Consider the following 18531-nt stretch of genomic DNA (forward strand, 5'->3'; position numbering starts at 1 on the left):
TGCAGGGTAGTCTTCCTCTGTCTGCAGATAAAGCAAAAACACATTCTAGTGCAATTTGCACAGCCCAATTATTGAAGAACAATAGATAGTAACACCACCCCACAGCCCCACACTCCCCCCGCCAAAAAAACCCCAACAAAACACCAAAAACCAAACCAACAAAACCACCAACCAATCCCGGCAAGCCCGGAGTGTCACTGCACTCACAGCAGCCTTTTTAATTTGAGCATGTTTTTGTTTCCCTTCCGCCTGCACTGGGCGTTCACGTGCGCTTCCTACCCTGGGAGTTCCTGGTCTCCGTTCCTCACTGAAACAGAAGGGATTCAAGCCAAGGGCCCGAGAGGAGCAAACCCTCCCCTTTTCCTCCCCTCGGACCTTCGTCCCCGCGCAGGAGCGCGCTGTTGTGTATCCTCGCTGATCGAGGGGGTTTGGGATGGTTCAGAGCTAGTCCTGGCCTACGCGTGCCCGGAGGTGCTGATGCTGTTCATGGGAGGAGGCACTGCTGTCCACGTCCCTCCGCCGGACTGGCATCTCTCCGTGTCCACGCGGAGGCTTTTCCCGTGGATTCCTGGGAGCGGGCTGAGCACCCCCCATTCGCGCAGCACCGAGGCGCGGGGCGGCTCACGCCGCTGCTCTGCTGCCGTCCCCCCGCACAGCCGCTCCCCGCACAGCCGCTCCCCGGGCCACCCACGGGCCCCCCTCGCCCCGCCCCGCCCCGCGAGGATGTGACGCCGCCGGGGCCGCCCCTCGCGGGCGCGGCTCTGAAATAGGGCTCGGCAGCCGCCGCCGGGCAGCCGGAGCCACGGAGCAGCGCGGCCATGCCCGCCCCCGCCGCGCCCCGCAGCCTGGCCGCCGCCGCCCCCGCCGGCAAGGCCAAGCTCACGCACCCCGGCAAGGCCATCCTGGCAGGTAAGGGGCCCCCCGAGGCTCTCCCGGGGCCGGGGCTCGCCCCGCCGCTGCCAGCGTGGGCATCCGGCTGGGCGGGGGCTGCCGGACCCGCCCCGGGGCGGTGGCGCTCCCGTAGGTGCTGCTCCATCCCGGGACTGCCGCCCCTCTCCCGCTGCCCGCGGAAGTCAACCCCGCTGGACCGGGGTTTCCCTTCGGCCACAGCCAAAGAGCTCCCGCGGCTGCATCCCGAGCCTGGACGCTGGCTCCGGGGCTCATCCCGTCCGCGGGGACCGCAACGTCTTGCTAGGCTGTTTCTGCAGCCGGTGGTCCGGCCGGGAAGGTGCCGGTGGGCTCGGACATGACGCGGGGCGAGAGGCGCTCGCGGGGTTCAGCGGGGTTCAGCAGGAGGAAGCGGAACTGATGGGAGAGGCTGGTGGCAGCAAGGACCCCACATGCTCCCCCGAAGGTGTTAAGGGACAGCAACAGCAGCAGTCGGTTGTCCCTGCCCCAGCTGTGTCCCACAGGCTGCTCTGATACAGCTCCTCTGAGGGCTGCTTGGTCCCTCCTTTGTGCCTCAGCATCAGTCCCTATGGATCAGGGCGTGTTTTCCCGTCCAGTTCTGACCGCTTCCATGGGATCAAAATAGGCTCCGAGTGCAGCAGTAACTGCAGAGTTAACGCTCTGCCTCCTGTTTGTGGCTGCTTCGAGCTCTGAGCTGAATGGAGTCCAAGACAGTCGCAGGCTTGTTAAACTCCTTTGTAGCTGTTCATTAGCTCCCTGGTTTCTCCTGCCAGTCCCAGGACAATTCCCAGAGTGGAGATTAGCGTCTTTGTTTTGAAATGAGCCATCTCAGCCTCGACATGATTGGCATGTTTAGAGCTTTTGTGTTTTCCAGCCAATTCCCCCTCCTACGATTGTGCCTTTGTTTGTCTCTCCAACTCCTTGCTCCCCTTCAAGGGCAGAGCTCCAGCCTCCAGTAGCGGGGCCGGGGAGCATCGGGGCAGTGCCCGCACGGGGAGCGGAGCCGCGGCCGCTCCGGCTCTGTCCACCGGTACTGCCCCCGCCCCGGCGGGCAGCCTCCCTCGCAGCACCGGGAGAGCTGCCGGGCGTGGATACGGCCGCTGGAGCGTGCAAAGGGTGCCGAGGCCTCCCAGGGTCACGTCTCCGGGAGGGGACTGTGCTATCACTCGGCTGCCTGGCCAAAGGGCTGGGGCACAAGGAGGAGGCAGTCTCCAACGAGAGGGTGCCTTCTCGCTCAAGTGAACCCTGTGGTGAGGCTGGGCTCCTCCAGAGCTCTGTGCCCCTCTGTGCTGCCCCACCTCAAAATGGGTTGGTTTTTTCAGGCCTCTTGACTTAAAGGTCTTTTAAATGGGATTTAATCCAATTTTGGAATGGGAAGAACAGGCTCTTTCCTTCTTGTCCACCCTTCCCAGTCTTTCACAATTTGCTGTCCACATGCAGTGCATCAGGTTGTCACTGCCTGGACCAGTGTACCAGGATACTTTCATAGATCTTGTGTATATCTGTAATCAGGATCACCAGCTTATCAGTATCAGTGTCCTGTGAGAGGTTGCAGTAGACTTGCTCTGCTCTCCCCTGCCCAGAAGAGTTGCTGTGGGTATGCCTGGAAGCTGTCCCGATGTAAAGGAAGGGACATGGTGCATGCCTTTGCCAGGTGCCAGGTTGGGCAATACAGCACAAAGCTGTATGTGCACCTGCTTGGGGGGCCCTTCTGGGTTTATGTGAAGCTGCAGAGGTAGAAGAAGGACCCTATTGAGACGCTGGTCTTCTCCTCACAGGCTGTAATCAGAGTAATTGGTTAACGGGCAGCAGTCCAGAGCCAAGCCTCTGTGGCATCTAATTGTATTAGAGAACCACAGAAATGGGAGAAAGCTGCTGTTAACTCCCTGTGCCCTGGTCTGCTCAGCCCTCCAGCCCCTTGCTGGGGGATGCAATGCTGTTTGTGGCTGTCTCTGCTGACTTTAAGGGGTTTGCTGATGCTCTCAGAGTTTCTCATCTGACATCTGTCTGCACAACGGGGTGCATGCTTCAAAGCTCCACGTTCTGGAGAGCTGGAGGTCTCAAGATGGAACATTCCTGCTGTGCTTCATCAGCCTGTGCTGGTGGAGTTAAGCCATCATCCCACCCTGGCTGTGTATCTGCTCCCAGACCCCGTGTGTAATTGGGATCCTCTGCCAGGGAGGCACAGCTCCCTCGGCTGCCCAGACCTCAACAGGCTGGGGTTGTCTCTTTTCTGAAGAGATGCAAGTAGAGCACTGTCTGCCAAGAGCTCTTCTCCTTCAGTTGTCGCAGCAGACAAAATGCAAGGTTAAAAATTAATTTGCTAATGGGCTCTCCTTTGTCCAAGCAGCTGTTGTGTGCCAAGGCAGTACTTCACCTTGCAGTGACAACGCTGCCGGTGCTGCTGTGGCTGTGTGTGGCCTGAGCACATGAAGGCAGCTTGACCTCTTCTGCTGGGTAACAACCTGTTAGCAGGCAGGCCGGGAGCCCAGCCATGTCTCCAGCCTCCCCACAGCCAGCTTTCCCATTTTGTGCTGTGGTTTCCAACAGCCCACCAGACTCCTGTCCTTCCCACCAGCATCCTCAAGGGCTGTGTGCTGCTGATCTGCTGTGCTCCCAGCACAGGGCCACACTGCAGTGGGGAGCTTGAAATAAAGGCAGTAAGTAAGTGGTGAGACAGGAATGCTGGTGGCAGAGCTGGTGAGACAGTTGTCAGTCACCTCTGGGATTCCTGAGAGTGCCCCTTTGCTGGGTTTTTGGATGCCATGTTGGGTCAGCTCGAGCCAACCTGCAGTGTGGGCAATTTCCAGCCCAGCACAAATGATCTTTGCCATTTGCAGGCAAACCCTCGCACCCCTGCCCTCCTTGGGAACTTTGCTCGAAGTTAGCAGTGCTCATTTGATGAAAGGCTCTGCCTGCCCTCGCCAGAGTTAAGTACAGCCTTATTCTGTTTTTAGCTGGCTTTGAAGCCTGGGGTCTGCTCTCTCCCACGGAGAAGCTCCCAGATGCCTTGCTCTCTGTGTGGTACCTCTGCTCACCCAGGGCTGCTGCACAGTTGTTCCTGCCTACACCTAATCCTGCCTGGGCAGGGAGGCAGGACGCCTGGATGTTGTCCTACATGGTGCTGGATTTGGAAGGAGCTCACAGTGGTTGTGGCTGCTACCCTGGTGTTGGCTACCACTGTAGGCAAATAGCAGTGATGTGCACCAGGGTCCAAGGGGGAGCATGGGCAGGGGAGAGGGACTCTGCAGGGAGAGAGAAGGGCCTGAAGAGAGAGTCGGGCATGAAGCAGGTTTCAGCAGGGGGCCCAGGCTCCTGAACAAAGCAGTAATTAGAGCTTCAGTTTCCTCTTCTTTGTTAGTCTTTGATATTATCTTTCTTAGGAAATACTGTACCTGCAGAGGAGAGGAGTTGGAGACTGGGTGTGAAAGCTGAGACTTGCCTCTTGCAGAGCAGGTCTCCTTTCCCAAAAGTCCCAAGTCCATCTGTATTTCCAGGGCTGTTGCTCTCAGGAGAGGCTGTGAGGGAGGTTGTGCTGCTGTGGATGGCTGTGGTCCAGCACACTCCCTGGTTTTGAGATGGATGCCTGGTGCTCACAGCAGAGTAGGGGATGTTGCCCCCTTCATGCTGAGCCGGATGGAGGCTAAGCACAGCCAGGGGGAAGGACTGGTGAGCGTGGAGGGAACCAGTCCTGCCAGGTCTGCTGGCCCTCAGTACATCACTCCTGGCTGTGGTTTCTCCCACAGTTGCCTCCTCTGGCTGTCATCTGTTTGGGGGTGGGGCACAAGGACCATGCTAGCCTTGAGTGTGTCCCTGACTGCCTGGGAGCCCTCATGGGCTGCAGTGGAAACCTGTAAGAGCCCCAAGGCTCCTAGTGGGAGGAGGGTGTCAGCCCCAGGGCCAGGAAACCACACTGGAGTGTCCCTTCGGTCTAACGGGTTCTGGGTGAGCTGGGGTTAACCCTGGGCTCTGAAATTTCTGAGATTTTCACATGCCCGATACTCTGCTTGACATTCTGCAGGCAACTGTTTTCTCTGGGTTGATGTAAACGATCGGAAGGACTCGTCCATCTTCCTGAGACGATGAGCGCCATGAGCTGACAGCTCGGGGATGTTGCAGCATCTCTCAGCTCTGACGGCCCTGTGTGGTGCATGCCAATGTAGCCTCCCTGCTCCTGCTTGTGCCCTGAGGTCTCAGGTCACCTCTTGACATCAGGGATTGATTTTCTGGCTATCTCTTCTCTCTCCCTGTGCTCCAGTGCTTGGTACAGCAGTCACTCCCCTGTGCTGGGGGCTGGGAGATCAGAGCCTGTCCCCAGGGAACTCTCAGTCCCGGCAGTGGCTTCTTCATCCATCTGCAGGGCTGTGCTGAGGGAGTCATCCAACAGCCCTGGGCTCCAACACTGGCTCCCTGTTGCATGTCTTTAGAGAGTTTTTTGACTCTTGGTTGGTGTCTGAAGTCAAGTGGTGTGCTGGCCAGGAGACAGCTCATGGTGATAGAGCTGGGGCCTTGAGGTGTGCAGGGCAACGGGGAGAAGGTGACTTGAGCAGGACGAGGAACCTGGCAGTCTCCAAAGGTGGAGTCAGCACCAAAGGAACAGGATGCTGTGACTGAGCACGGGGAAATGGCTTCTGCCATCATACTCACAGCTGAGAAGTTTAAAAGTAATAATGATTAATTGTCATATTGAGAAGTAAATGCAAAGAGGTGATGAATGAGTGAGTTGTGAAAGGACAGCCTGTTCAAACAGGACAGTTCCAGTAAGATTCAGGACAAATTATTTCATCCCATCCGTAGCGTTATCTGCAGCGCTGTTTGCATGGGGCTGTTTACCCACAGTGGCACAGGGTGCAGAGGGGCACCTCTCATGTTTGCCATTCTCTGTATCCCTGGGGGGGTCAGACCTTCGCCAGCCTGCCTGTAGCACTCTCCTGTAACCAAAACAGCTGTGAGTGTGTGTTTACTGCTGGACATGCTGAGCCCCTGTGCTCCCCACTGGCCTTGCCCCTGTCAGATGGGAGACCTTCCTAATCCCAGCATGAGGACAGACGCCCTCTGAGCCTGCTGACCTGTTGCAGGACATGTTTTTTCCCTTCTAACCAAAACACAGGTAAACTTCTGGCAGTCTGGTTTGGGGAAGCAGCCTTCCCCATCTCAGCACTGAGTCAGACTTTTGGTGGCAGAGCTGCCGTGGTGGTTTTCCACAAGGATGTGGCTGCGGATGGGTGGTGAAGGGCTGTCCGTGGCCAGAGGAGGTGCCCGGGTGAGGAGTGCAAGTGCTGGAGTCCTGGCGAGAGCCAGCTGTCCCGGAGAGCGGCGGCCCCAGCGAGGCTCCTGCCTGCTCCTGAGCCCCGAGTTTCACAAGATGGCCCGTGGTTGGAAGGGCTGGGAGGGTGGAGCTGCTAAACCCGTTTCACCGCTGCAGGCAGGGCAGGATTGCTCCACTGCTGCCTCCAGCTGGGTTATGGCAATGGATGGGTGAAGAGCAGCCTAGACGGCTGCCAGCGGGGCATGGTCCCTCGGTGTGGGGAGCAGGCAGCAGTCTGGGCTGCAGAGACCTGTCACAAGCTGCTGGTGGGCATTTCTGCCTCCCTGGTTTGTAGCAGCCTGATGGTCTTTGGTTCTTGGGGTTTTTTTTCCTTATTTCTCCAGCTCCAAAAGCTGTGTTGGCTAATGGGAAAGGGCACCAAGTCCCCTTGTGAGAGTGCTGCATGCTGTAAGCACAGCATCCAGGAGCTGGGCAGGATTGCCCCTTGTGCCCATAGTGTGTGGTCTGTGTCACCAGTGTCAGCTGCTCAGCTCGCCCTGTCCAGCTGCACCTTCTGCACGTGGGCTGGGAGCCTCCAGAATGGGGAACTCAGGGCTCAGCTTCCGCTGAAAGCCTGTTTGTGCCTTCCTACCATCCTGAGCCACCCAGCTGGGAGAACAGAGAAGCTCCAGGCATGGGCCCTAGGAGAGCTCTGCTGCTTTGCTTCCACACCCTTAGGAATAATTCCCTCTGGCCTGAAAGGATCCTAATGAATCTGAAGTTAAAAAGTGCTTTTTATATGGAAATCAGGTGCTGGTATGTCAGCATGTGAAATTACTCTTAAAATGGAGAGACTGAAATTGCTCTCCAGGTGCTCACTTCTCATCAGAGCTGCACGGAGACCTGCTGCTCCATCTCTCTGCAGGAGCAGGATGCTTTTGCAAGCACAGCCACTTGCAGGAGTGGCAGAGGGGCCAGTGCCACCTCCTGCCCCTCTGTGGCTCCCAGACAGGGCAGTGGATGTTCATTGGGGCACTTGCCTCTGGGTAGGAGTTTGCAGAGGGTGACAGTGCCAGTGCTGGCTGTGCAGCCTTGGCTTGTGTCGGTCCTGGGGCTCTGCTTGTCTTCTCCATTGCAGCTGCATCCTCCCACCCTCAGCACTGCTCCCTGTCCTGGGTCTGGAGCTGGGCTCCCTGGGTCGGGGTGGTCAGTGGTGTCCCCAGAAGCTGCTCGTGGATGGGGGTGTGAAGCTGAACCTGCGTGTGCTGAGGCCATGATGTGTTGTGTGAGCATTACAGGGGCAGTACCCTCCCACTGTCCCCAAAAAACCCTCTGCTCTCCCTCCTGCCAGCTCTCCCCAGCCGTGCCCAAGGGCTGCGGGCGTGTCCTCAAAGGGCGGCCTCCACTGGTCTCTCCAACGGGGAGAGCTAAACTTTTTCTGGGAAAACTATGCCAGGGTATTTTTCCCGTGTCTCCCTTCCTGCTGGGCCTGCAGTGTCAGGAAAGCTGGCAGCTGAAGCACTTGCAGGCTTGCTGCAGGCAGGGAGCCACTCTCGGTGCTGGGAGTGGGATCGCCCTGCCGAGGGCACCTTCCCTGGGGCCGGGCAGAGCGACCTTCCCTGAAGGACGTTCCCTCTCCTCTGGCTCTGCTGCGCCCAGCGAACAGCCAGAGCCTTGGCCCGGCATCTCAGCTGCCCCATGTGCTCTTTCACCTCCTGAGTGCTGCTGTTCCTGCTGACTCTGCGGTGTTGCAAGAGCTGGAGCTGCTGGTTAAAGTCCGGGTAAACAGGTTGCAAAGCCCCCGCAGCCCTGGCGAGGGAGGGGTTTGGACAAAGCTGCTGGTCGCGAGTAGTGGAGTGATTTATTTGCATAGAATGAAGTTTCTGCTGGAGTGAAAGTGTGTGGGGAGAGGAGATGACAGCAGAGCAGGACCTCTGATGGGTCTTGCTTGCAGGGGGCTGCAGGGCAGGTGGCCTGTGGCACCCTGTCTCTCTGTGGGCAAAAGAAAATGGATTAAAATTGCTGCAAGTCGTGGAGTGCTCTGTGCACCTTCCCATGGGATTTAGGCCAGAACAACACTGGGGAACAGGGAGAGGAACTGGCAGCATGGGTGCCCTGCTCCTTCATCCTTGGCTGGGGCAGCCTCATTGCCCCAGGGGCTGCCAGTTCCCAGGAACAACATGCTGTTCCTTTGCTGGGCTCCTGTGGATGGCTTTCCTGTGGGATGCTGGGCAGACCCTCTGCCTCCCCTGCATGGACAAGTGTGACTGCTGAGGCTGTGAGCAGGTTGCAGGAGGTGCAGCACCTCTCCCTGTACCATTTGGTGTGGCTGCTGTGAGCTGAGGTGCTGGTTGCCCCTGGACTGCTGCTTGTCCTGGGTGCTTCCCTGCTGTCTGGCTCCTGAATGTGCTGGGTCAGGAGCTGGTGCTGAGGGACCGAGAGAGAACAAATATTTATGATGCTTAAAATGTCCAGCACTTCAGTTCTGCAGTGTAGGAGGGAGGAAGTGGCCTTGGCAGCACCTGGAGTGTTCATGTGGCTGTGGTGGCACAAGGCTGGTGGCACGGTGGTGTGCAGCGGTGTGGAGAGGTGCCAGCTGGTGCTCAGCTTTTTGGGGACTGTTGCACCCAGCTGGAGGACATTGCTCCTTATTGTGCTGCTCTCTGGGGCCTGCCAGCTGCTTCTGCAGGAGCTGTTTGTCTTTGCAGGAGAAATCAGTGTTTGGCCAGCCCCCTGCCATGGGACCAGCAGTGTCTGTGCCACTCTGACAGACATGCCAAGGGCAGGAGAGGGTTGAGGGGGTTGCAGGAGTGCTCTGGGGACCCTGGGGATGGTGGCTGTCCTCCTGTGATGCCCCAGGGGAGCTGTTGGCTGGCTGCAGTGCTGTGAGCTGGTCCTGTGGCTTCCTCCCACGCCCCCAAAGCAGCGGGTGCCACGGAGGCGTCAGGGCTGGCAGTGGTCACCCATTGTCGCCTCCTGAGAAGCGCCTGCCTGGGCTGGGCTGGGCTGGGCTGGAGCTCAGCCCCTCTGGGAACATAGAGGGAAACAAGGGGCCTTTGTTTGCTGTGGCAGAGCTGGGCTGGCCTCATGCCCTGTCCCCACGGGGCCGGGATGCTGCTGGGCTGGGCTGGCGTGTCCTGCCTTGGGTACTCAGTGCCACGGTGTCCCCGTGGATGCTCTTTGAGCATGAAGCTGAGCTTTACATTGTCCCAGCTGTGTTGAGGCTGGCCTGGCTGCTTGGCTCCCTGGGCAGGACAGTGCAGCCTGGTGCTTTTTCTGCCTGGGGGGAAAACCAGCATAAGGCTTTAAGATGGGTGCTGCTCAGCTGCTGGAAGGAATGTGGGGAGGCTGCTTTTCCCTTCCCTCCAGGACTGGGCTGAGAGAAGGCGGCAGTGCTCCCGAGAATGCCAGTTGCCAGTGGCACTGGCAGGGGGCAGCTGTATGCAACACCAGAGAGCTCAAGGGTCTCTCTTGCAAATCTGGAGGCTGCGCAGAAGAAATAAGACTTTGTGGGAAAGTCTGCTTGTCCAGGGAGTTGGGGCTGCCTGCTCTTGTTACAGGGAGCAGCCATGGGCTGTGGTGTCCCCTATCATCATCCCCTTATGGGGGTACTTTTGGGGGGGTGCTGATAAGCAGAGCTGTGGCACCAGCCTGTGCTTCACTGCAAAGCAGGATAACAACCACTGCACCCAGTCCCAGCCTCTCCCACAAAGGCAGTGTGTTCCCTGCTTGGGGTGTCCCCTGGGCTGTGGTGGGGCTGCAAGCCTGGGGTGGCTGCGGTGGGAGCCACGGTGCTGCTGAGTCACATCAAGGACATGGCCAGGCTGGAGGAGCCACTGGAGGCTGTATGGGAGACTGGGAGCTGGCAGCCTCCCTGACCCCACACTGCCGCAGCCTGTGGGCCGGAGCATGATTCACCTTCCTGGGCAAGGAGCAGGGAGATCCTGGAGGTGCTCAGGGTGGTGTTGACCCCAGTGGCAGCGCCCCGTGCCCTGTCCTGGGCTGAGCAGGGTTGGCCCTGTGAGACCCGAGGGAGCTCGGCCCCGCGCTTCCTCCTGGTGCCGGCACAAAGGGCTCCCGCTGCTCGGCGGACCCAGCCGCGCTTTGATGCGAGGAAGCGCCCTGTGATCCGTCGTGGCCGGATGGGCTGAGCCCAGCTCTCCCCGCACTGCTGGGTCCAGCCATGCTGAGGGGAGCCCCAGGGCTGAGAGCCAGCATCCCTTGCTGCCCGGCCATCAGGAGAGGCTGCAGCCGGTGTAATCAGTGCCCAGGAGCCGCCGCTGCGGGAGCCCGGGGCAGCCAGACAGGCTTGATGATAATTGTGCTTCCTGCTGGCATAGCCAGGTCTGCAGATGGGCTCCTACTGCTGTGGGGAGTGGTGTTGGGCCTGCTTCAGCACCACTGGGTTTATAGATTCCAGCGCTGGCAGCTCACCTGGGGGTGCGAGGCACCAGAGAGGGAGAGGTGCCCTTGAGGGGCAACACACCAGATAGACAGCCATGGGTGCAGTGTTTTGCTCTGTTTTCCCACCCCTTTTCCCAGTCTTCTCAACAGCTCTTGCCGTGGCTGGGCAGTGATGCCCATGCAAGGCACCAGGCTGGCACAGGGCCCTGCTGCTGTGTGGAGTTGTCAGGGTTTTGGTGAGGATAGGGACATCGTGTCCCAGCCCAGACCTGGCTGCCAGAGGTCCCAGGCTCAGCCAGCATGGAGCCAGGAGCAGCCATGTGGCATTGAATGGGCACAATGCTGCTCCTGCCTCAGGGTCCCTTCCTCTCGAATGCAGGTGGCCTGGCTGGAGGGATCGAGATCTGCATCACATTCCCTACTGAGTATGTGAAGACACAGCTGCAGCTGGATGAGAAGGCAAACCCTCCCCGCTACAAGGGCATTGGTGAGCAACCTCTCTGGGTTTGGGGCTCCTGGGAGCCTGGCTGGTGCTGAGGGGATTCAGCAGGGCGGTGGTGGGTGGTCCTCGGCGTGGTGGGTGACAGTGGCACCGCTGTGCTCTGCGCAGGGGACTGTGTGAAGCAGACTGTCCGTGACCATGGCATCCGGGGGCTGTACCGGGGGCTCAGCTCGCTGTTGTATGGCTCCATCCCCAAGGCTGCTGTCAGGTATGTGCCCCCATGGCAAGGGGTGAGTGGGGGGGGCCCCCCAACAGCAGCGAACAAGGGGGTGGCTTTGCCCTCAGTGTCTCCATTGGCATTTTACCAAAGCCAGGTGGTTTCCCAGGCAAGGGAGGGTCCTCTCACAGGGTGTGCAGCTGCTCCTGGAGACAGACCCATAACGGGGAGGTGCAGCCCCCCGTCTGGGTGCCCAGGGCTTGGCACAGTGGCTCCTTTGCAGGTTCGGGATGTTCGAGTTCCTCAGCAACCAGATGAGAGATGAGCAGGGGCGGCTGGACAGCACACGGGGCCTCATCTGCGGGCTGGGGGCTGGCGTGGCTGAGGCCGTGGCCGTGGTCTGCCCCATGGAGACTGTGAAGGTGGGTGGTTGTGGCTGCTACTGTCCCCTGCCTTGGCACCCCTCGCTGGGCTGGGCTGGGAGAGGGAAAAAGCCAGGGATGCCCAAATCTGGGGACATAAGGGCTGCGTGTATTTGCTCAAGACAGTTTTGTAGGGGAGGGTATGATGCTGGAAAGTCCTGTGGAGGTCAAGTCAGGTGGCCCTGGCCCCTCCCCCACTCCAGGGAGGAGCCTCATACCCAGGAGCCATCTTGTCACCCACTTTATGAGGGTAAGCCCCACATGACTGCTTGCAGCGGCAGTTTCCCAGGTTTTCCTCTGCAAAAGGCACTGCTGGCCATGGGCACAGGCTTCCCCCATGATGTCTCCCAGAGTTGCCTGATTGCATGGGTCAGCTCTGGCCTTGGGACCGTCCCTGGAGCAAGGCAGGAGGTAGCCGGCAGCCCTTTGGGGCCATCGCATTACCTCAGCCAGGACAAGTGCATCATCTCCTCGTAGGTGAAGTTTATCCATGACCAGACCTCTCCCAACCCCAAATACCGTGGTTTCTTCCATGGCGTCCGGGAGATCGTTCGGGAACAGGGTGAGTCCCGGGAAAGTGGCACCCTGACCCCCTGAGTACTGCCTTGCTGTGGGGACAGGGTAGGAGGTGGTGGATGGGCACAGGCTGGGACAGGTGGCCTGGTAAGGTTTTTCTCTGCCACTTGAGGCTGGTCTCCCCTCCAACACCCTCTTCTTGCAGGACTGAAGGGGACCTACCAGGGCCTAACTGCGACCATCCTCAAGCAAGGATCAAACCAGGCCATCCGCTTCTTTGTCATGACCTCCCTCAAGAACTGGTACAAAGGTACGGTGCCCTTGGCCCCCCAGGCCACCCTGGCTCTGCCTCTGGCTCCCCAACCACCCTTGGGAGCTGGGATGGTTTTTCCATCCACACACTCCCTATTTCTCATGGCTCAGCCATTTGGAACGGAGGAAAATGAAAAGCAGGGTGGGGTGGCACCAGCTTGTGGCGCTGACAGGTCCTGGTGCTGGAGCATCACTTTCCCACCCACCCTGAGCCCCATGGTGCAGCGTGGGCTGGTGCTGGTGCTGCTGGATGGTCCCCAGCTCAGCACTGCACCCTGATCACAAGCAGCCAGACCTGGGACCTTCCTTGCAGGCTCCCTCAGGAATGCACGTGGGAATCCCACCACCACTCTGCCCTCAACCTCTCTTCCTTCCCAGGAGACAATCCCAACAAGGTCATAAACCCCTTCATAACAGGGGTGTTTGGAGCCCTTGCTGGAGCTGCGAGTGTCTTCGGCAACACCCCCTTGGACGTGGTGAAGACCAGGATGCAGGTACGGTGCCAGGGCACAGTGTGGGACTGCTCTGCCTGCAGCAGCCTGGGGGCACCCACTGCCTGGGAGCTGTTTCGTGCAGTCCCTGGGGCAGGCACATGATGCCAGTGAGGTTTGGTTGGGAGATGTCTGGGATTGCTCCGGACTCATGGGGAGTGTTTGCACAGAGGTGAGGACGTCCCTGTGGGGTCTGATGTCCTGCAGCAGCGGAGAGAGATCAGTTCCTCATGGTACACTGCCAGCTCTCTGCCTCCCCCATGAAATCTCCCAGATGCAACCCTGGCTCTGGCCTCTGATCCTGCTTTTTCTTTCCCACAGGGGCTGGAAGCGCACAAGTACAAGAACACCTGGGACTGTGCCTACCAGATCATGAAACATGAAGGGCCCCTGGCGTAAGCTCTGCAGGGGTGGTGGCTGGGAGGAGGATGGGCAGGGAAGGGGCTGTGAGGCACCCAGCCCCATGGCCCCCCTCTCTATCCCTGGCAGGTTTTACAAGGGCACAGTGCCTCGCTTGGGCCGTGTGTGTCTTGACGTGGCCATCGTCTTCATCATCTACGATGAGGTGGTCAAATTCCTCAACAAGGTGTGGAAAACGGACTGAGGGGCTGGGCCAGGCAGCCCCCACCTCCTGTGCCCCGCAGGGCTGCAGCTGGAGAGCAGAGACCAAACCCACACCCGCCTGCAGCACTGCTGGGGCCAGGTCTGCCCTGCACACCCCAAACCTGGCCACCTTTATCTTTAGGAACAGGCTCTGGAGCAGGTTAAATTACTAGTTGTGTGCTAAAAGGAGCAGGGAGGGAGCTGCATCCCACCATCCCAACCCCCAGCATCCCAGGTCATGCCCACCCCAATCTCCTGGTGACACTTTCCCCCGGCCCCACATCAGCTTTGTGTGCTGGTTAACCAGGGTGAGATGTCCCTTGGACAGTGGCCTTGGGGCTCCCAGCAGCCAGGAGCTGCTGACTGCCTGGGGAGCAGCTGTTTTGGAGGTGCTGAGAGCCCCCTGGAGCCATGTGGGTGCAATGTCAAGCTGTACGTCACAAGCTGACAGTGGGGCTGATGCCACCAGCGGAGTCACAGCAGCTCTGGGAGGGGGCCCAACAGCCCTGCACCCCCGGGATGGGAAGGCAGTGACCCCCTGGTGTGACCCCAAGCTTCCTCCTTCCTCCCTGCCAGCACCAAGATCACCGGCGTGCAACATCCCATCCCATCCCATCCCATCCCATCCCATCCCATCCCATCCCATCCCATCCCATCCCATCCCATCCCATCCCATCCCATCCCATCCCATCCCATCCCATCCCATCCCATCCCATCCCATCCCTGGGGTCCTGCTCAGCCCCGGGCTGCTGAGCAGGGCTTGCCCAAAATTGCACATACAGCCAGGCCTTCAGTTCTGCTCCCTGTGGGCTGGGGTTGGGGTGAGCTGGGTGCGCTCACCTGCCGTTTACAGCCGAGGCGTGTGTGCGAGCCGGGGCGAGGCAGTGCAGCCCCACGCCACAGGCTTGGCCCCTCGGCCAGGGGTGCAAACTCCTTTCTTCTGCCACATTCCCTGCATCTGCCCTCCTGCCGGTTCTCTGTGGTGCCGTAGGTGATCCCGTAGCTTTTGGAGCTTCACGCTGACTCACTAACACCCGTGGCCGTGGGGCTGGAGCCCTGCCCTGCCCGTGCCAGGCTCGCCTCATTGGATTTGTGCCAAATTTCTCCCTGAGGGAGCTGGGGGTGCAGGAGCCAGGGCTCAACCTGTCCCTTGTCTCTCTTGTAGCCAGCGATGAGCTCAGCCTTAACACAGGAGGGTGAAGGAGGAAAGCCCAGGCACAGTTTACCTGTGGCTTTTGGCTCTGAAGCCAGTGAGGGTTGCATTAGATTTTTTTTAAATTATTATTCTGTTTTACATTTGCAATTTGAATAAAATCAGTCTGGCTGTAGCAGCTGCGTTGGCATCCGGGCTGTGCTGAGTGGGCAGTGAGTGGCTTCTGCCCTGTGGGTGGGGGACGGGGCTGCCCATCATGCCGAGATGGTGCTCCTGGAGGAGCATCCGCTCCAACCCAGTATTGCCCATTCACAGATGCTCCCAGGCAGGGTTCTGTTGTCTCATGCACAGTGCTTTATTAATAATCCTGGTTAATTGTATGAAGTCCTTGCCCTGCCATGGAGCCAAGGGACGGCGAGGGGCGGTGGAGCAGAAGGGAACGGGCTTTGTCCCCCCGCCCAGCCCGGGGGCGGTGCGGCACGGCCGGAGCTCCCAGCGCGGCCACGGGCACAGCCCTCGCTGCTCATCCGGAGTCCGCTGGTGCGGGGCAGAGCCATCGTCCCGCGGGGCTCGCAGGCTCCGCTGCCATGCGGGGCCCGCTGCTCTGGGCGGGTTGGCTGCTGGCCACCGGCTGCCTGGTGGGTGCCGCGGGCAGCTGCCGGCACCGCTGCTGCCCCGGCAGGAACAACGCCTGCTGGGCCCCCGGCACCCGCCGGGCTCTCTGCTACTGCGACTCGTACTGCCAGAGGACGGGGGACTGCTGCCAGGACTACCTCGCCACGTGCCGCCGTGCCGGTGAGTGGCCGAGGGGATGGCGCTGGCCGGACCGCTGCTGTGCTCGGTGGCGAGTGTTTGCTGTTACCTGTTAGCCCCGTACTTTGAGTGGTTAGAGGATGTGTCTGGGGATGCCGGCTGGGCTGGATTTGTAGCAATGTCCCATTTGTCCCCTTTTTTCCATGCTGAATGTCTGTCTGGCCCCAGGACAATGAGAGAGCCCGCAGGGGCGGCCTCTGGTCTGCAGCTGATGGTAGCGCTGTCACCGCAAGCCTGAGTGGTCAGTGTGGGACCCAGCAGGACAAGCCCCGGTGTCGCCTCTGCTACTGGCACAGGCAGTGACCGGGCCACAGGGACCGGGGAACCGGGGGCTGCAATGAGGGTGCCAAACAGGGCTCGTGGGCTTGGGGAGTGCAGAACCAGCCTGCCCTGGGGACCCAAATCTGGGCAGGCAGGCGCCGGTCACGGCCCCCTGGACAATTGCCGCAGTCAGCCCTTCCTAATCTCCGGGGAGATTAGCAGGGTCCAGCTCAGCGCGATGCACACAAGGATAAAGCCCTGCGGAAGCAGCTCACAATGCCCCTGCCCTGGCAGGGGTCAGGGAAGAGGGGCTGCTGGGGTCACTCTGGCCCTTGTCCTTCCTCCCCTCTCCCCATCCCCTGTGCCGCATCTTCCCTGCTCTGCTCTTTCCGTTGTTCATGACACTGAAAGCCTTTCTTTTCCCTCTCCTCCATCGCTGGCAGCGGTGGGCTGTGCTGTGGGGCCCTGGGGGCCGTGGAGCGGGTGCAGCTCCCCGTGCGGGGTTGGCAGCAGGGCCCGCAGCCGCCAGGTCACTGTCCCGCCCCGGCACGGAGGGGATCCCTGTCCTGACCTCAAGCAGCGCCGCGGCTGCCTGGGGCAGCACCCGACCTGCGGGACGGCCAAAGGTAACGTGGGCTGCCTGCTGCCCTCCTGCGTGGTCGTCCCCATGTGCTGCCGTCCCCGCTGCCCGTCCTGGGGTGTCTTTAATCATCCCCGTGCCCCTCACAGCTGCTCTTCTGCCAGAGGTAGCCAAGATACTGCCCAGCTCCTTCAGCCAGGACTTCAGAGATCCCTGGCAAAGAGCTGGGCTGCCGCTGCCAGAGGAGCTCTCTGGGTATGTGTGGAGTTGGGACCCCTCTGTAGCCCCCCTCCCCAAAGCTGGGACCCCTCTGCACCCTCCTTGCATTCATGACCCCTTTGCAACCCCCAGACCCAGGTCCTTTTTCCTTCCCCCCACCATTACTCTTCTCCCTGCCCCAAACCATGACCCTGTTGCACCCCCATACAAAACCATGGCCCTTTGCATGCCCCTATAAGCATTATCCTTCCCACCCTCCAAACCATGATCCCTCTGCATCCCCTCAGAGCCATTACTCTTCTCACCTCACCAGCCAAGGCCCCTCTGCCACCTCCCAAACCCACATCCCCCTTATACCCCAATCCATAAAAAAACCACCACAACCTCTGTCCTACCTTCCGACCACCATTTTCCCTCTTTTCTCCCCACATTTTCCCGCTCCCCAGCTCCCCCCTGCCCAGCTACTGCGGCTATTTCCGCCTGACGCAGGTGGGGCCCCCGTGCCGTGGGCAAGCCTGGAGCCGCCGGCTGCAGCGGGACAAGCAGGTGTGTGTGGAATGCTGGGGGAATCTGTCCCACTGCACTGGACACGGGCTGCAAGGAGCCAGGTAGGTGCTAATTTGTGGCATCCCCACCGTGGGATCTCTCCTGAGGAACATCTGTCCCTGCCTCTAAGGCATTTTCTGCTTATATTTTAATTATAATATTAGTATGCAAAGCTATAATTATGTTAAAATATGCCACAATATTATAGTATGCCATCATATTATTAAATAAATCAATAGTATGTCCTATAAACCAATATTATAATATAAAAATAAACATATTTAAATAAAATATCTCTGTTGGAAGGGACATACAATGATCATCTAGTCGGACTGCCATTATTATATATATAATATAAACCCATATATAAAACTGTATTTAATTTTTAAAAAATTATATTTATCAATGGCACACCACAGTTCTCACTGATTTTCCCTTCCAGGACATTTTGGGTGGCTGCTTCTGTGGTAGGGTGCCAGGGCTCGTGGGTGCAGGAAGGCCTGCAGGAGGGCTGTGTCTGCTCCCCACCAGCTCTCATCTTTGTGTAGGATCCCCCTGGGAAGGTGAGCTGAGCCTCCCCATGGCACCACTCCTTGCTGGGGAGGTGGGGAATGGAATAAAAATGTGGTCTCTTTCATAACTTCACCCTTCTGCAGGTTTGCTGCTCACCCTTGGAGCCAGCTCCCTCTGTTGTCCATTAAATATTTTGTTGAAGAATGGAAAAACCCTTCTTATAAAGATTAAAAATAAGGGAATTGCCAAAGTGTGGTGATTAATGGTAGAACAACAGCACAATGAGGTTAAGTCTGGGTGAGATGATGCAGTGGTGACGTGTGATGATGTCACGCTCAGCCATGGCATCACGCTTTCAGGGAGCTGTGGCTGGCAAGACACGTGAGGATGGAGGCAGCGTCCTTCCTCTTGTCTGAAGTCACTCACTGCAGTACCAGGTGAGCCTTGCAGGGCGGTTCAGCTGCCTGCTGGTCTTTGCAGAGAGAAATTAAACAGACACCCAAAGTCTGCACGTGGGTGATGGTGCCAGTGGTCCAGTTCCAGCCATGGGGCTCAGCAGCCCCCACTGGAAGGAATGAGGCTGGGCTGGGTGTGCTGCTGCCCTTCCCCACTCCTCGCCCAGCACAACATGACCTTGCTGATGGGGTCCCTGCTGCAGCTTTGGGTGGTGGTACCACAGCCCGGGGTGGGAGCATGTGCCATGTGAGGGCTGGATCTTGCTCCACTGCAGGCAGTAGCTGTTGCCTGTTTGCTGGGCAGGGCATGCCCACGACATGTTTGGCGCCTGCAGCCCACTCACACACCACCCTCCTGGGCAGGGAAATTAAAAGGCTTCAACACTGGCAATGTTCTTGGCCTCTTTATTTGGGATAAAAGCCCAGG

At 59.1% G+C, this 18531-nt stretch overlaps 2 protein-coding genes across 8 annotated transcripts; both read left to right on the plus strand.

The window, feature by feature from the left end:
* The first annotated feature begins 773 nt into the window (after positions 1-773).
* On the plus strand, positions 774-14892 carry SLC25A1 (solute carrier family 25 member 1). Its single transcript, XM_069031425.1, has 9 exons — positions 774-909; positions 10941-11048; positions 11172-11271; positions 11504-11642; positions 12120-12204; positions 12364-12468; positions 12849-12964; positions 13283-13356; positions 13451-14892. Exons 1-9 carry the CDS (start codon positions 819-821, stop codon positions 13563-13565), a joined length of 933 nt encoding a protein of 310 aa, XP_068887526.1. The 5' UTR covers positions 774-818; the 3' UTR covers positions 13566-14892.
* Positions 14893-14982: 90 nt separating this feature from the next.
* LOC138119492 (somatomedin-B and thrombospondin type-1 domain-containing protein-like) lies at positions 14983-18491 on the plus strand. 7 transcript variants are annotated; one of them, XR_011155522.1, is made up of 5 exons: positions 14983-15512; positions 16235-16417; positions 16521-16626; positions 17080-17699; positions 17793-18491. XR_011155522.1 is itself a non-coding variant. In XM_069031421.1 (5 exons), exons 1-4 carry the CDS (start codon positions 15116-15118, stop codon positions 17682-17684), a joined length of 1014 nt encoding a protein of 337 aa, XP_068887522.1. In that variant the 5' UTR covers positions 14983-15115; the 3' UTR covers positions 17685-17699; positions 17793-18491. The 7 variants fall into 7 exon arrangements, 5 of the variants coding, with proteins under 5 accessions (XP_068887522.1, XP_068887523.1, XP_068887524.1 ...); XM_069031421.1 differs by having other exon boundaries at positions 16235-16626; positions 17080-17198; positions 17579-17699; XM_069031422.1 differs by having other exon boundaries at positions 16235-16626; positions 17080-17198; positions 17579-17699; positions 18009-18491.
* The last annotated feature ends 40 nt before the right edge of the window (positions 18492-18531 follow it).

Source organism: Aphelocoma coerulescens, chromosome 15 (assembly GCF_041296385.1).
Source record: "Aphelocoma coerulescens isolate FSJ_1873_10779 chromosome 15, UR_Acoe_1.0, whole genome shotgun sequence".
Taxonomy (NCBI): Eukaryota; Metazoa; Chordata; class Aves; order Passeriformes; family Corvidae; genus Aphelocoma; species Aphelocoma coerulescens.

Bases quoted from the DNA above. Each gene is read 5' to 3' on its own strand.
- SLC25A1 (XM_069031425.1), top strand. From the start codon at position 819: ATGCCCGCCCCCGCCGCGCCCCGCAGCCTGGCCGCCGCCGCCCCCGCC. The intron at 910-10,940 runs GTAAGGGGCCCC...TCTCGAATGCAG, and splicing joins CGGCAAGGCCATCCTGGCAG to GTGGCCTGGCTGGAGGGATC. The intron at 12,965-13,282 runs GTACGGTGCCAG...TCTTTCCCACAG, and splicing joins TGGTGAAGACCAGGATGCAG to GGGCTGGAAGCGCACAAGTA.
- LOC138119492 (XM_069031420.1), top strand. From the start codon at position 15,116: ATGGAGCCAAGGGACGGCGAGGGGCGGTGGAGCAGAAGGGAACGGGCT. The intron at 16,627-17,079 runs GTATGTGTGGAG...CGCCTGACGCAG, and splicing joins CTGCCAGAGGAGCTCTCTGG to GTGGGGCCCCCGTGCCGTGG. The intron at 17,199-17,578 runs GTAGGTGCTAAT...TTTCCCTTCCAG, and splicing joins CACGGGCTGCAAGGAGCCAG to GACATTTTGGGTGGCTGCTT.